We start from the raw sequence: 17,174 nt of genomic DNA, 5'->3' as shown, positions 1-17,174 counted from the left end.
CTTGTTGCTGGGGCTGTGGGTGGGACAAGGGAGGGGCCATCTGCCACACATGAGGGATAGAGTTTTATTTTGTATGACTTCCTAATAATAAACCACTGCAAGTTTATAATGTATGAATTATATTACATTTCCTCCTTTCTCACTGGGCACAAATTAATTTAATAAAAAAAAAAAAAAAATCCCAATACAAAAGTTTATATTTCCAAGGTCACAGTGAAGAGTACAGAGGACATTTATAATTAGTATGATATAGATCAAACTGGAATTTATGTAACTAAGACAATTTTCTCAAAACAGTGACTAGAATCTCTTACACTTAAGATTATCTTGTTGATAGTAAAAGGAAATTAATCCAAGGTTTAGAGGGATGCTAATTGTTTTGCAAAAATATTCTGACGTAGCCTGATGGAAACATTGTTATGATCTTACCACCCCAAGATGTCTTTTGGAATACAAACAAGATAATATGACAATAGATTAAACATACAAGAATTACACAGCAACACCACAACCAAATAGACTATTTTTGACCAGCAACTCATATGCAAGTGTTCCTTTGTGCTCCATCCACACAACCAAGAGACCTGAAGCAGTTCAACCGTCACACAAATAGGGCAGAACATTGACATCACAGCCACACACACACACACACACGACTGTGTGGGAGGCAGGTGAGTGGATCTGTCCTAACTACACGACAGGTGAGGTACTGCAACAAACTAGCAAGACCTAGTAAAATGGGTGAACACTGATCTTCCTTGCATGGAGGGCATTTCTGTTCCCTGCCAAGCTGTAGAAATGTGGTTCCTCAGAAGAATGTTAACCCGTAGAAAGCGGCTCCCTAGTACCAAAGCTCATCTTCTGAAGCGAGACTATGTTCTTCAAACTTACTGTGATAAATTATTCGAAAACTGTACCAATCTGCTTGTCTAGCTTTCTTAAGCTGAAAGTGAACTTGATTTTCAAAACGATACCGTAATTACAGAATATTTCATGTTTAGATAAACCGCGTGGCTAAACATGGAAGTCATGCCACCTTCACCTCCAAGAAAGCAGCTCCCAAGTAGCAAAGCTCATCTTCTGAAGCGAGACTATGGTCTTCAAACTTACTGTGACAAATTATTTGAAAACTGTACCAATATGGTTGTCTTGCTTTTTTTTTAGCAGACAGTAAACCTGTTTATCAAATCAATGTCATAATTACAGAATATTTTATGTGTTTAGATAAACCGCGTGGGTAAACATGGAAGTCATGCCCCACACGGGGTCAACTGGAGTTGTCGGGTGTTGCTATCGCCTACGACTATGCCGAAATTAGCCTGATAGGGCTGGCCAAAACCGGGTGCTTCGCTTCTTCCTGAGAGCGACCAGATAGGGGTGTATCGCTTTGTACAGGTTAAGGATTCCTTGGACTGCTTGAGTTACAAAGAAGTATTGAGAAATACAGGAATGGAGAGAAATATCATGAAATGTATCAGAAGAGAGCTGAAGTTTGTGGGCCATATTAGAGATGAAGGTCTTGAGAGTGACTGTTGAGGAGAGTGGAAGGTGTAGCAGTAGGAGGAAGACAGAAAGTTTATGGACAGTCTCTTGGATAGTATTATTGGGGGATGGAAAGTTGTAGATAGTGTTCGAGAGAAATGAATGGTGCTGTGAAGTCACTTGGCTGGAACCTTGGTAAGGTAAGCCAAGGATTTGATATGTGTACAGCTGGCAGGGCAGGATGGATAATGGCAGCACTGGGTCAGGCTGGGGGTGGCAGCTGAAGCACCACCACCTTCCTAGATTACTAATTTACAACAAACAGTCTGCTTGAGGCCATTTTTTCTTCCCAGCAACCCATTAATAACCTTAAACTTGATACATCACAGAATATGACAAGTGTCTATCAACAGTTAATCAATTATTCCAGTTTATGCTATTTTTCTTTGCTCAGTACCACAAAATTGTCCACATCCATCTCCTCATACATAAACTATACTGCAAAGAGCATACAGAATACCTTAATAAGAGTGCCTAAACTAGCTAAACGCACCAAGTCTGACAAATATATGAGTGCAGACAATGATGAAGTTTTCTGAGTACATAGGTTCCAGCTGTAAAGCATAAACATATACTACATGAAATCAATTACCATAATACTCTGCTTGAGCAAAAAAGTTGTGATGTAATACTCACTAATATTATGGGGGAGCTATGAAGAGTGTCTAGGTCAGCACAAGCCCACTACCAACACCACAGCCAGTCTAATCCATAATGCTCAAGAAGAGGAAAAAGTAATACATGAAATACAACAAATAAACCAAGAATGCCTCTTGACACCAACCACCTTTAATATCTAATGGCTAAGAGCACAGTTCAGGTGCTGCACTGGACACACACACACACACACACATGAACATACACATACACACACTACACATGCCTTTGCTCTTTTAGATCAGTATCTTCTGAGATTCATTTACTCAATACAAAAGTTATAATCATATACACAAATGGGTCAGTGTAATTTTGTGTATTTTTTAATCTTGTTCATGGGTGAGATTTTCAGTTTCAATGAACAGTTGCCTATCTTGTAAGTCTCTGTTACCCATTCTATTAGTCACTTTTGGGAGGATCCATTTCCCAAAGCCCTTAAATGCTCTGGTGAAGGAACATCCTTGGGTGGAAGCCAATATATGAAGCTCAACTTTCCATCCTGACATGTCTGTTACCATCACTATCACACCATTACCACACCAAGTAGCAGGAGGGAAAAGTAGATTGGAGAAAGGAAAAAAGTTTGAACAAGAGGAAAGATTGCTCAGTAACCATTTCCTCTCCCCTGCACACACTCACACGAAGAGCTCTTTAGTGCAGTGGTTAGCACGCTCACCTCACAACTGAGAGGTCCCATGTTTGATTCCTGGGTGGACTGGAGATGGATGGGTAGCCTACTTTCACCCATGTCATGGGCACTGGGTTTTAGATGGGGCTTGTGTCCCACCTCCCAGGTGTGTGTGGGCATGAAGTGAGGTCCCAGCTGTACCCAAAGATCCATGAATACATACCACCAAGCTCAAAATGAGGGTACTGACTGGCGACCACAAGTCCAGCACGTGATCAGACCATGGTAAACGACACACACATTATTAACTCATGCTCAACAAAGTCACCTGGCCAACCTTATATAGTTGCAAGATGTGCCAGACTGTGTACAGCCACAAGTCTACTTTCAAGACTGTCATCCTATTTGGCAAAGAAGTTAGGAGGGAGTCAGACTCCTGCACTCAAGTCTCACCTCTTGCACCACAGAAACATACAAACTCGCAGCTCCTCACACCATGCACGGGGTGGGTGGGGTTACCACTTGCCAGAGCACAGGCATAACTAACTGCTTTACAGCAATCCTAATTAGTTTTTCAGCATTTTTCTATGGCTTTATTAAGATTTATCAGCATCATACAAACATAATTGATGCCAAGTTGCCAAATACCAATAAATTTAGTTCCCTTCTGATTTACTTGTGATTTACATATTGTTTGCTTCTCAACTGCATTCTTGACAAAGAAACAGTAATCAGAAGTCTCTATTCTACTGTGGTCAGCAGCTTCTGTATTTGACTCATTCCTAATATGGAGAAGTGGTTTTGTAGAGTACTACATATCCAACATTAGAGTATCGTTTCCAGAGGCTTATTTCTTAACTGCAATGCATAAAAAACATTACTCCATCATGATCACTGCTAAATGCTTCATCTCAAACCCACCCCTGACACTAGGACTTCATGTCAAACTTCCTTCCATCATACAACTTTCAAGAAAATACAAATGAACCAACAACTTTGAGAAACTCGTACCAAAGCTGAGAGTACAGCCGCTGCACCCGCTTGGTCTGGACGGCCTTAGGTGTAGAAGATGATCTCCGGTATCTGCCCATCCTCCACTGAGGTGCCATTGTTGTTGCCTGCAGCGTAGGTGAACTGGAAGGTGGCTCGGTCTCCTGAGGGACACTCCACTGCCACCTTCCTCACACCTTTTGTCCCATAGTGAGAATCTGGACCCTGTTAAATAAGTTATGAGGTTATGAGATGCTCTTAATGATGCACATAGTTAATGTAAGTTATCACATGACTCTTCCAGAGAAGGGACATTCCCAGTATTTCATGAAGGAGTTTGTGTATTTCTAGTGTTATGATGAATGATGTTTCCAGACAAGTGTACCTTTCCAGGTATATAATAAAGGGACCTGTAAATTTCTAATTTTACACTAAATGAAGTTGTATTAAGAAACCTTATTCTGAGACACTCTAAATTGTGACAGCCGTAGAAAAAAACTTTCATGAGTCATGTTTTCCATTTTCATAAGAGCAGCATGTGGCATGCTCTATTATTTTATTCTTATTTAGCCATTGGTTTTGTCTCCTGTGTTATAACAATGAAAATACAGGGCAGGATGAGGCAGTGGCTTCAATATATAGCCCTTGGTCTGTCTAAAAAACAAAAAAAGGGGGAAGAAGCAGAGGCAAATGACCTTGAGTGTAGCATAGGCAGTGTAGTTGGTGTTGGGCAGCACCTCCACCGGCTCCTTGAACATGACACGGAAGGTGTTGACGGTGCCGTCAGAAGTGAAGCTGGTGTCATTGCTTGCACACACCTGCGGCGGGGAGGACAGGTATGTCAGGGGAACACAGTCGTATATGTACACAGGAAGACAGAAACGAATGAGTCGTGTATAATAAAAGGCAGTAAAGATAAAGAAAAAGGAAGAGGAAAAATGTACAAGAACACAGGTAAAGTAGGTTGAAAATGGTAGAGGAGATAAGCTCATAGGTGCTGAAGCAACAAGAACCATCATACCAGCTTTTTGAAGTAGGGGAGTGGCCACAGACATTTTCAAGGTGAGGAAGAACAGATTAACGAGACTAATGACAGAAATAACCCCAATAATTGTAGAGGAGGGAATCACAGACTTACAGTTAGTGACAAAAAGGAAAGAATTATTTGACTGATTGGGGTATTTGATTATGGCAATGCAACTACCAGTCACATGGCACTGAACAAGCTGTTTAAAAGGCTGGTATATAATTAGCATGAAAAATTATGGGTGTCTACTAAGATCTTTCTTTAAATATAAAATTGATAGAATAATAAAAATTAGGTTGGACTAAAACTTTCCAGGCAGGGAAGGGGCTGCATAAATTTCTAAGGAACTAACTGTGAAGGTAAGGACCGTAGCTGGGCACGATAACAGAAAACCTTATTCCCGATAACCGATAACTGATAATGAAAAACCTTAACGGCGATAACCGATATTCGTTAACTAGAAACACAAATATAGGCGATAACCAATAACCGATACCCGATATAAATCCACAATTCCGATACTAGCTAGCGATAAGTCTGATAGGCGAAAACGATACTATATTGATATTTCAGATAGAACAACATCGATGAATTCAAATTTTCATTATCTGTATTTTAGGAAACTTACAGAACCTTAAAACCACACGTTGACACGTACATATGGACAGTAATACTAGAAATGCCTGAACCGGTGTTGTGTTATTTGGCGTCCCCACCGTCAAAAATTGTTTACAAACACTGGTCTCTCATGAACGGTGCATGCTCAGACCAGCAAGCATAGACCTGTACAGTCTCACAAAGCTTTTAAACCGTAATAAAGAGTTGCTGGAAGGCTGAATCAGACATATAGTACCACTACCACCATCCTCGCTGTTACTAGAACGGCACTCTGTACGAGTTGTATTTATATGTACTCAACTCTTAATGGGTTAAAAGCATACTAAGCATTCTCAACTGTACACTAATGTCTGAGTGATGCGAGTTTCACGAGAGACCAGTGTTTGTAAACAAAAGCGCCAGCTTTTGAAGATGGGACACCAAATAACACAACACCGGATGCCTTCAATACCATGGCATGGTCACAAACGAATATGGAATATCAAATTTGAGGCAATGAATAATCATTTTTGGGGCAAAGTTAAATGATTTTTTTCTATGATATATTGATTTTTGAGTAGCATAAAAAAATAACCTAGTTTTTTAATTTTCATGATCTAAGTATGAAATCTCATCACGGAAGATATTTCATACCCTGAAGTTTTTTCATACAACACCGGGCCACGCATGTGCAGTAGGGAGGAGACAACGTTTTTTCTGAGAGGCGGAAAAAAAGTAGCAATTATCGCTAGTTTGGTTACAAAAGTAACGAAGATACCGATATATATTTAAATAAGTAGCGGATGGTCGATAATCTGATTTTGTTATCAGCGATAAAGTATCGCGATAACTTATCGCGATAACGCCCAGCTATGGTAAGGACGACACTCTCAGGAATAGTAACAAGAACCTCAGAAATCTTCAAGGCAAGAGCTGCGTGTTTATAAGCAATGTTTACCTTCCCAGTGGCCGTGTGGATGATCTGGATGGTAACTTCATACTCCGAGGGGCCGTGGATGGAGCCGTACATGCCAAACCCAACCACAAATATCCGCCGGTCTACGATGAACCTGTGGATGTGGAAATGAAGGGCATGTTTACCAATATCTATAAGCCCTTACAAACAGTAGTCATATTAAGGAAAAAGACATGAAAAACTGAGCTGATGTGTAGAGATAAAACATAGTCTGTTCATATTTTAATCTCTCTCTCTCTCTCTCACCCACCTGATCCGGTCACTGGTTCCTGAGTACCCCCAACGGGACTCAATCTGCTGGAACCTACACACGGTCTGCTCTTTGCCTGTCATGCAGCAGCGGGGAATGTCCAGGAAGTTCACTGGGGGCTTCGGGTTCACCTAAAGAGATATAAGATCAAGTAAAAAAAGATTGAAAAACTCATATTCATAAAGTAGGAAATCGATTTAGCAAAAAGTTTAGAAATGAACCTCATCAATTTCATGCTAAATTTAAGTGTTATTTCAATGGAATTTATTAGTTTGGTACTGCAGAGACATATATAATACTAAATATATATTCTTTGATAAAAGCTTTGAAAGTATTGAGCAAGGGACCTCCAAGGATGAAAAATAGGAAAGGATGTTGCAGGGATTCTCTAAGGATGAGGTAATTTGTTGCTGCTGTGTTTGGTATGGTAGAAAGGGGATAGTGAGTCACAGTTAGTTTACAATAAGGCAACTCTAGAGAGAGAAATGAACAACGAGAGCGAATCAGGAGGAGCAGTGACAACTCACCGTAAAGTGGAGGAAGAGCTGCACCACCTCCCTGTCAGTGAGGATGCCAGATTGGGCCGGCCCCTGAGCAAACTCCTCCACTGTCATAAGGGGGAAGCGGATCAGGGACAAAGCAGGTCCGAGCAGCTTCCTTTGGTTTGCTCCTGTTACCGACAATGCTGCACGCTCACACTCTGCCTCCGACCACCTGGGGAGAGTTGGACGTGTGTGTTTCTGTGTTGGGACTGTACAAGAAATTATATGAAATGTGTGTGGAGATGGGAATGTTTTCTTCCATTCATGTTACTGGCAACCATGCATGCTCTCACTGCCTCTCACCACCTTTGAAAGAGATGCTTATTTGGATGAAGGCAAAACCTAACCAACATCAATTCACTGGTCAGTGGAAAGAATGATAAATTTAGGACTATGGAGTTATTATTATAATTCTGAATGAAAATTTTGTGGGTCATGTTTTAATTTGTTGTTTGTCTAATACATCAACAAATATGGAAGCTATGCAAAAATAAAATTGTGGCCCCACAAATAAAATATACAAAATATCTATCTATATCAATAAAATCTAAATCTATCTATACCTATCTATAAAATATCCTCCTCTTACTTATAGTCTTCTATCTCTTAAATTTTGCCACCATGTTGCCTCTCTATCTTCTACCGATATTTTCACGCTGACTGCTCATCTGAACTTGCTAACTGCATGCCTCCCCCCCTCCCGTGGCCCCGCTGCACTCGACTTTTCACTCTAGCTCATCCCTATACTGTCCAAACCCCTTATGCAAGAGTTAACCAGCATCTTCACTCTTTCATCCCTTACACTGGTAAACTCTGGAACAGCCTTCCTTCGTCTGGATTTCCTCCTGCCAATGACGACCTCTTTCAAGAAGAGTGTATCAAGACACCTCTCCACCAAAAATTGACCTCTTTTTTGGCCACTCTTTACTTTTATCTGTTGTGGGAGCAGTGAGAAGCAGGCTTTTTTTCTACACTTTTTGTTGCCCTTGAGCCCTCCTTTGTTGTAAAATAAATAAATAAATAATAATAAAAAAAGAGAAAAGCATCATAGCCAGGAAACAAAACTTCAAAAGCTTCATGCATATCCGTTCACACATAAATTTAATATTTCTATTTTTGTTTGTTTTACAGTGCTTGGTCTACCTCTTCTGCAGGAAAGAAGAAAAAAAAAAAAAGATAGTACCAGCCAAGAAAGAAAACAATACATGTATGCTAATAATCAAAGAACAGCAGTAACCCCATAGTCACCTGACAGCTGCCTCAAAGAGCTTGGCCTCCCGGATGCGCAGCGTGTCTCGCTCCAGCACCATGCAGAGGGTGCTGCTGTCCAGGTCCGTGAAGCCCTCAGCAGCTAGGGAGTCAGCTGTGTTTTTGTCGATGGTCTCCAGGCAGAGTGCAGCCAACTGAGGCTCATCAAAGAGTCTGGCCTGTTGGTGAGCAACTGGTTAGTAAGTGGTGGAGAGAAAAGGACAAAGGAAAGAGGGAAGCAGTAAGCAGAGAGTGAGGAAGAAGTAATGATGTAGTAGAAGATTAAGAACTAATATATTCATACAAGTTCTTGCCTGAGTGAGCAACATGAAGGCATTGTCTGGAGAGAGATTCCTCTTCAGGAAGTCAACACACGCCTGCTCCAGGGCAGGCACTGCGTACTTCTTGGCTGTGTACAGCACCGTCATCACCGTCTCCGGCCCAATCTGAACTTCGTCACTGGGTCAAGGAAAGCTTCTGTCAGTCTCACTCAAATATCATTCTTAAGAGGAGATTTTCATGAAGAATTCCAGGGAGTTCTGTTGTTACAGTTGAATGACCTACTCTTGTTAAAGAAGAGCAAAAAATTTTGTGGGATTTAATTTACATTCAGACTGGTAAAATGCTACCATAAATTATGTTCCCACTAATGATAAAAGGTAAAATACCGTCAACTGGGGTGAATTCAGACTCGGGGCGAATTTGGACGTTTCATAAAAAAAAGTTATCCTGGTAATCATGAATAAATAATCATATCAGTGATCTGTTTGTACTCATTTGTTCATTATTAATGTCTCTTTCTTTCAGGCTATAGACTTTTATTATATGATAGAATATGTTCTGAACACAGCTTAACCCCTTCACTACGGCCAGGCCAAAACAGAGCCCCGAGCTGTATCCGGGATCGCCACGCCCGCCAAATTTCATATGTCGCTATTGAATATAACAAGTTTTCAGCCATAAACTCAACATAATCATCATGTGTTATATATGAAAACATGCAGAATTAAATGGTGCACATAAAGAAACATAAATTAATTGATAATTTTGAGATGTAAGCATAAATATAGAGATAAAATAACTCGTATATTGGCTAAAGCGAGTCAAGACGCAGTATGCGCGTCCACGGATATGGTACGGGGCACGCAAGGATGCAGTATATGTGTCCTCGTGTTGAAGGGGTTAAAACAAAGACGTAAAAAAATGAAAATTTTGCAATATGTACAAACTTTCTTTGGCAGAGACACTGTTGAATAGATGCAGGAATGTCTTTGGTGCTCAGCTGTACTCCCACGAAGAGTGAGAAAGTACAAAGTAAGTTATTGGAAATTACTTCAATCGTTTTTACATAATTAGATATTTAATGAATTTTTTAAAATTTTAATTCAAAATGGGGTTGTTTCAGACAGGGGGGATAATGGAGGAAAAACTGCGGCAAATTCATCATCCTCGTCTTGGTCTTTTCTGTGTCTGAAGACGGATGTGAGGAGAGGGGGAGGAGAAATGAAAGGAAGGTTGGAGAGAGGGAGGGTTGGAGGTTGGGAGAGTTGGAGGGAAAGGAGGAATGAGCCGTCATGTGAGAGACTCGTCAGTGCGTGTGTCAGGGTGTCAAGGAGTGTCAACCCCGCCCGGAGGTGATGAGGCACTGCTGTGATATGAGGGACGCTTTCTCCCTCCAGCATTTGTTTATTCACTTATGTAAGACTACGCAATGAAACCGGTAGTGGATTAGGGGGTGAGAGGGGACGAAGGGAGGGGAGGGGGTAAGGGGGCTTGGAGAGAGGGTCTGGATTGAAGGGTGATGAGAAGTCGTAACAGAGGAGGGTGTGAGAGAGGGGTAATGTGTGTAGGGAAGGAAGGGTGTCATAGTAGTAGTTTAGGGGTAAGGGAATGAAGGCTGAATATGAAAGGGGTTAAGGGAATAAGGAATGAGTGGGGTGAGTGGGTGTTATCAAGGCAGTCCGATGTGACACTGTGACGAGGAGACATACCCTGGGGTGCTGCCAGGACCCTGGGGTTGGGGGTGAAGGGGGAGAGCATGTGGAGCTATTGAGGTGCATACACAGGTGAGGTAAAGGGGGGCAGGGAGGGAGGGAAGGAAGGGCGAGGCATGTGGACAATGGTGCGTAGGAAGTCTATGAAGGTGACATTCCGGTGATGCCACATTATTATTTGGTGGCATGTGGAGTAAAATAAATAAATAAATAAAATAATAGAAATACAATATGTTCGGTATATGTGAAGTAAACAGGTAATATAACGGCCTTGCAGGGAACACAGTCATTCCAGCTAACAGTAGGGTTGCATTGTCTTGGCATTTAATTGAGTGAAAACTACAAGTGGCTAGAAATACTCGATCTCTGGGTCTGGGTCTGGTCTGACCATGCAGCTTGGCCCGTCTGCAGCCCTCGCCTTCCTGTCTGTGTGGCTGCCTGCTCATACGCATAAAAACATTTTTTTTTTAAACCTAAAACTGTCTGAATTGACCTCATATATGTCCGAGACTATACTGGGATTCCAGGGTAGTTCTCCAAACACATTTTCTATGACTGTCCGACTTCAATGCAGTCGTCCGAAATGACCCCAAATCAGGTTAGATTCGGACACCCTTTATTATAATATTTATGAAAAATTTATATGAAAGATTTTAAATATCACAGTACTACGAGTCAATACCCCAGTGGACCAGCCTCACATACAATACTTAATATCACAAGCTGACCTAAAATCTAAATTATAATTCACAGAAAAACGAAAAAAAATCGTCCGAATTCACCCCAGTTGACGGTACATGATAGAGCATAAGTATTGCACTGCTGTGGCTCCATGTGGCCTCACCTGTACAAGAACCTGAGCAGTGCCAGGAAGGCTTGAGGCTCCACATCTGGCAGTTCTATCTGGTCCTGGCGGGTGCTGAGCTGCCCATTGAACATGGCATCAAACACGGCACTGCCCACTGCCAGCACAAACCTGTGGGCTGGGATCCTCTGGCAGGAGTCTCCTTTACCCACCAGGAAGTGGACGTCACTCAGAATCTCATTGTTGAACAAGAAAGCAAACCTGGCAGAGTATTAAGAAGTGAGTGGATGGAATGGTTTTAACATTGTGCATAATTATAGTTTCAGAGTAAAAACAAATGGTGAAGCAACTACAAGTCTAAAAGATCTAAGAACCTGCATAAATATAAGAATGTTCTTTGGTGAGAAGTAAGACTCATGGTGCTCAAAGCCACACCAACCTTTCCTTCACAGTGGTCATGTTGGCCTGCCAGTTGTAGGGGGGAGGAGACCCCCCTCCGTTGTTGTTGGTGGGGGCGGCAGGGGCAGCGGCAACAGTGTTGGAGGTGGTAGTGGCAGTGGAGGCAGCAGTGGTGGCGGTGGGGAGTGGCACAACATTACTGCCACCACCAACCCCACTGGCAGCAGGGGAGAGGGAAGGACCACTGCATGGAGGGGTGGGGGAGACAGGGGTGGGGGCAGGTGTGGGGGCACCATTGCTAGAGATTACGTTTGGCAGGAGAGATTCTGCTCCAGCAAGTGTTGGCGGTGGTGGTGGGGGGGGAGGAGGAGGGGGAGGGTGGCCTACAGAATTCAGAGGGGGAAGTGAGCCAACAGAGGACTGCAGGCCGATGGGGAGGGCAGACGGGGGGGATACAGGCACGAGGGAGGGATGGACAGGGGGGCCTATGGGAGGGTGATTGTAGACTGGTGATGGGAGGACGCACCCAGCCGACCCACCTACCCCATCACCACTGAGGGGGCTGCTGGAGGCCTTGGGTACTGATGTATGGCTGGAGTGGCTGGTGTACAGGGTGGGGGAGGCAGGGGAGGGTGGTGGGGCTGAGGAATTACCATCAAGGCTGTTTCCTGAAATATGAAACACATCATTAAAATAACAAAGACATCTTGGCTGCATGTTCAAAAGACATCTTGGCTGCATCTTCAAATCTGTTTACTGATAAGAGTTTTACTGAGGATTTATGAAGGAAATGTAAAAGCTTGTGGATTTCTATTAGTTAGCTGATAAAGGGATTATGTGGTAAGATATCTAGAGCCTGTATGATAAGTGCTTCTTTGCAATGTGAAAGTATATAATTTCAACTATGTGAAACTACTTTACTTGCATTTTGTTTCTGATGATCAACGTTTTGAAACACATACATTGACAGTTTAAGTTTTTAATTCTTCAGCCAATTCAGACAACTGATTCTTATGCTAAAATATGTCACTATATCTAAAGTATATATGTTTGCCAATTCACATGCAACATTTCAATCACTATACAGGATTCTCTTGTGTATAAGATAAGTTTGACAAGCAGGGTTTGTATTGTCACCACCTCTCTTCTTTATCTCACACTGACATTTACTGAACTAAAATTTAACATTTTACTTTGCTTCTCTAGTTTTACAAGCACCTTATTTGTAACATGTCTGGTGTAGTTAGCAAATGCATTTAATAGGCTCAGTAAAGTTCACAGACGAGTGGCCACTAAGCTTACAAGTACTAAGTCAGAACCTCTGTGGAGGTGACAAGCCCGTCAACAATGGACATGTTTCCGGTTCTGGAAAGAGCCTAGAAATGCATTGTGCCATGTACCAATGATAACGTAGTGCACATATTACGTCTTATAAATCGCTAGTTGACTGGATATTGGAGAGATATCTCAAATTCTTCTCATCTCATAGGGAGAAGCCACCATTAGCTCATGACGTCATCAGGCGGTAGCAAAATACAGCAGACGACAGTGCCAGTGTTGTGTCCATTGTTTTTTTTATCAGCTATGGACACTCCAGCTCCAAACTGTGCCCAACAGGTATGTTATAGGTGCTTACTGAACACCTTACGAGTGTTGGAAATATGTTATATTATTAAAATGGGAGTGAAATCAACCGATTCGCCTCAGCTCTGTAGAGTAACTCAAAACATCTCCTTGAATAATGGGCTATAGGTTCACGAAGGGTGTATGTATGAACATATTGGAAAGAATATATGTTTATTAACAGAGAGAGAGAGGTGAATAAGAAGACAAATGTAGCCAAATATTTCATTATCATATGACAAGGTGCAGAAAATATTTGAGTTCGTGATTAAAAGTTAGCAAGGGAGGAACTAAAGAGAATAATCAAAGTTGAATTTATATTAGTATGAGGGAAGTTTACCTAGCCTAACCTAGAGAAAACAAAGGCTCAGGAACGTCAGAGAGAAAGAATCAACGCCTGAAGATGAATAAGAAAACGAATGCAGATCAATATTTTATAATCAGAGGACGTGACAGTACAGATAATATTTGAGTTCAGGATTAAAAATTAGTCTGAGGGGAAACTAAAGAGAATTACTGCAGGATTCACTGGCACAGACAGAAATATCTTCTGTGGAGTACTTTTGTCCGTATATATATACACTCTTGCACATTGGCACGAAGCACCAACGACTGCGGGTTACGTCTCCAGGTATTGCTAGCCACTAGAAACATACACCACAACACGAAATCTCGGAGAAACATAAAGTTGACAGCTCCCGACTACCTCGTGACGTCACGACCAATCTGCACCCATTTCCAAGTCACATGATTTTTCCTCAACTCCATATTTTATACCACATTTACTATTTTACATGAAGAAAAAATATTACCATAGCTGAATTTGGGGCCTATTTTATCCATACAGACAGAATTTGCAATAAATATGTTGATCGGAAACATGTCCATTGCCAGTACTAATTTAACAGCAACATATATACCACTTACAAAACTGAAGAAGTAAAATAATTTATTAAGGTGAATATCATCATAAAACAAAGGAGGGAGGGGTGGAGTTACAATACAATTACCTTCTGAGACCTCCAACCGGGTGACATATTACCAACCCCTTAGATGCTAGTGAATGTCAATCATACTCAAGAGCCTGAGGAGTGCAACAGTACCTGCAGAGAGAGGTATGGCAGCAGCCTGGCTCATGTTGGCCTGGTGGTTGGAGGGCAAGGCTGCTGAGGAAGCTGGTGCAAAGCTGCCTGCGCTGGAGCCACCCTTGGAGCCACTGCTGCTGCCAGGGGTGTAGACCAGGCACTCTTCTGAGGAGCTGAGGTCGGCCTCCTGCATGTTGCGGAGGCGGGAGAAGGCGCCGTTGGAGGGTGTGGTGGTGGTGGTGCTCTTGCTGGTGCCTCCCGACCATGCCATGATGGTCCCCTCACACTCACGACCTGAGGATGGCGAGACTAAATATTCACTCACACACACACACACACACACACACACACACACACAACCCCACATATACACAAGCACGAAAGAACTCATAGGACCAGATAATAAATACATACTTCTATAATACACCATAAAAAAATAACATGAAACATTTATAATAAAGGCAGATAAGCCAACAATGAAAATGTACAGAGCTACAAATGACCTGCTTCAAATAACAAGAGTAGAAAAAATATTATGAAAAGTGCTACTAAAGGTGTGGGTTTGCATGACAGGCAAAGGTTCATTCCTCAGTGTGTGCAACTTACATACAGAAGTGAGACAGGTGATGCGACACAGCACTAAAGTGTGGGAGAGCGTAGCGGAGGTGGAGGCCACACCCAATGTGACCGTGGAGCAGCCTGCCTCCTCACCCCAGCCAAAATTCACCTGATGAGGACACACACCAACATCAACACTTCCCACTTGTGAATACCTTCTTTATCAACTAATCAGTCAATACATTTACTCAACCTATATAATATTTAGTACAATTGCCATCCATTATTTATTCATTAAGAGTTTAACTTAATATATGACACCAAAAACAGCAAATGTTTATCAATTTTCTAAAGTTAACTATTTATAGATGCAGATTTATCAATTAAATATAGTTAACTAATACTTTCCCAAATTATAATGATATTTCAGTAATTTGCCATTTTGATGAGTATAATAGCGGGCTGCTACCTAAACGATCTCTGTTAGTATTGTGTGTATTCGTGACACATGAAAACAATACCGTAAACAGAACTCATCAAACACTAGAATAGTAACCAATCACTATGCTGTCTTTTAATTAGTGTGTACTTTGGAGGGGATTTTACAGAGCTTAGTAGACATGATATGACAGACTAAGTCAATAAATATATGAAAACCTCAAGTAATGGCTGTGTAGGGTATATTATATTATATTAGTCAAGAACTAATGCTATAACATGCCCCAGAGGCATTACATCAAGCCAGAGAGAGGTGTGGGTGCAGGCCCCAAACCAAACTACATCATCCTTATGTAAACTTAAAAACATCCTTGTAAGCTGAGTACTGATGCTCTGACATGCCGATAGGTGAGCTACAGTACATCAAGCCAAGCCAAACCTGACTACTACACTCCCCTCATTTAAGCCTAAAAATGTCCTGGTAAGCTGATTATTAATGTGCCAACATGCCATACAGGTGGGTGATGTCAAGCCCAGGTAGAGGTGTGGGTGTGGGTGCCAAACCAGACTACATTCTCCTCTTGTAAGCCTAAAAAATATCTTTACATGAGTAATCCCATGGCTGGGGAGAAATAATAAAGAATCTAGTCATGATTTGGTCATGACGATCAATAAGGAGTCTGGGAAGAACTTTAAAGGAAACTCACATAATAACTGATAAATAATCTGTCAAATAATTCCTCAAGTAATAGTTATAATTTGGTCACTAGCACTTAACAAGGGTTTGGATATGAACTTTCAGGAAACTTAAGACCTCATATAAGGTAATAGGTAAATTAATACATAACTCAAATAATAACAGACATAGTGATAATTGATTCACTGGTAGATAACAAGGCTTTGGATAAACTTTCTGGAAACTCAATACCTCAGGTAAGAGCAAATAAATGATATCTCTAATAATAGCTGATAAATACCTCAAACACCCCAAATAATAGCGGATGTAGTCATAATTTGGCCTCTGCAGATAACACGACGTTGGGTGCAAACTTTCAGGAAACTCAACACCTCAGAAAAGTAGCTAATAAATGCCTCAAATACCCCAAATAATAAAGAAGTTATAATTTAGCCACTGACAGATTACAAGGCATTGGGTACGAACTTCCAGGAAACTCAATACTTAATAGCTAATACTTCAAATAAAAGCTAATAAATACCTCAACTACCCCCAAGTAATAGAGAGCATTGCCATAATTTTCTCACTGGCGGATAGCAAAGCGTTGGGTACAAACTTTTTAGGCAACTCAATGATTCTCCGTACAGGCGAGACCTTGAGCGCCTCCCTGCCATTACCTAACACCCGTCCCCGTGTCTAGCGCTACTACAGCCCGCCGAGTGAGCCACGGACACTCTGCAGGGGCCGGCTCAACAAGGCATGCATGGTGGCGGCAGAACACAGGTGGAAATACGTTATAATGTGGAAAATGGTAAAGGCGTGAGTCCCCACCCGCCTCGGAGCAGCCACTTGTTTACATGCACGGCAGGCTTCGGCGCCGAGGGGCTCGGCGACCTGTCACTTTTGCTATTAGTAAATAAACAATATACTAGAAAATTTACTTATTATGTATTGTATCTACCTATTATGTGTTGAATGTCGATGTTCTTACTTGCAATCAGTAAAATATATGATTACTGCACTTTTTATTAATTTTGTCCATTTATCTTCTTGCAACCTTTTTTTTTTTTTTTTTTTTGGGGGGGGGGGGTTATACCCCAATGGAGGATGGCGGTGCATGCCGCGCAACCCCCCAGACG

At 41.7% G+C, this 17,174-nt stretch overlaps 1 protein-coding gene across 1 annotated transcript; it reads right to left on the bottom strand.

The window, feature by feature from the left end:
• Positions 1-179: 179 nt before the first annotated feature.
• LOC127006630 (BTB/POZ domain-containing protein 1-like) lies at positions 180-16,899 on the bottom strand. The gene is made up of 12 exons (XM_050876754.1): positions 16,577-16,899; positions 14,970-15,090; positions 14,382-14,657; positions 11,696-12,323; positions 11,296-11,517; positions 8,772-8,916; positions 8,458-8,636; positions 7,195-7,381; positions 6,668-6,798; positions 6,400-6,511; positions 4,513-4,635; positions 180-4,042 (listed from the first exon to the last, which is right to left on the bottom strand). Exons 3-12 carry the CDS (start codon positions 14,632-14,634, stop codon positions 3,884-3,886), a joined length of 2,139 nt encoding a protein of 712 aa, XP_050732711.1. The 5' UTR covers positions 14,635-14,657; positions 14,970-15,090; positions 16,577-16,899; the 3' UTR covers positions 180-3,883.
• Between the last annotated feature and the right edge of the window lie 275 nt (positions 16,900-17,174).

Source organism: Eriocheir sinensis, chromosome 33 (genome assembly GCF_024679095.1).
Source record: "Eriocheir sinensis breed Jianghai 21 chromosome 33, ASM2467909v1, whole genome shotgun sequence".
NCBI classification, from domain to species: domain Eukaryota; kingdom Metazoa; phylum Arthropoda; class Malacostraca; order Decapoda; family Varunidae; genus Eriocheir; species Eriocheir sinensis.
This window is presented reverse-complemented; position numbering and strand designations above follow the sequence as displayed.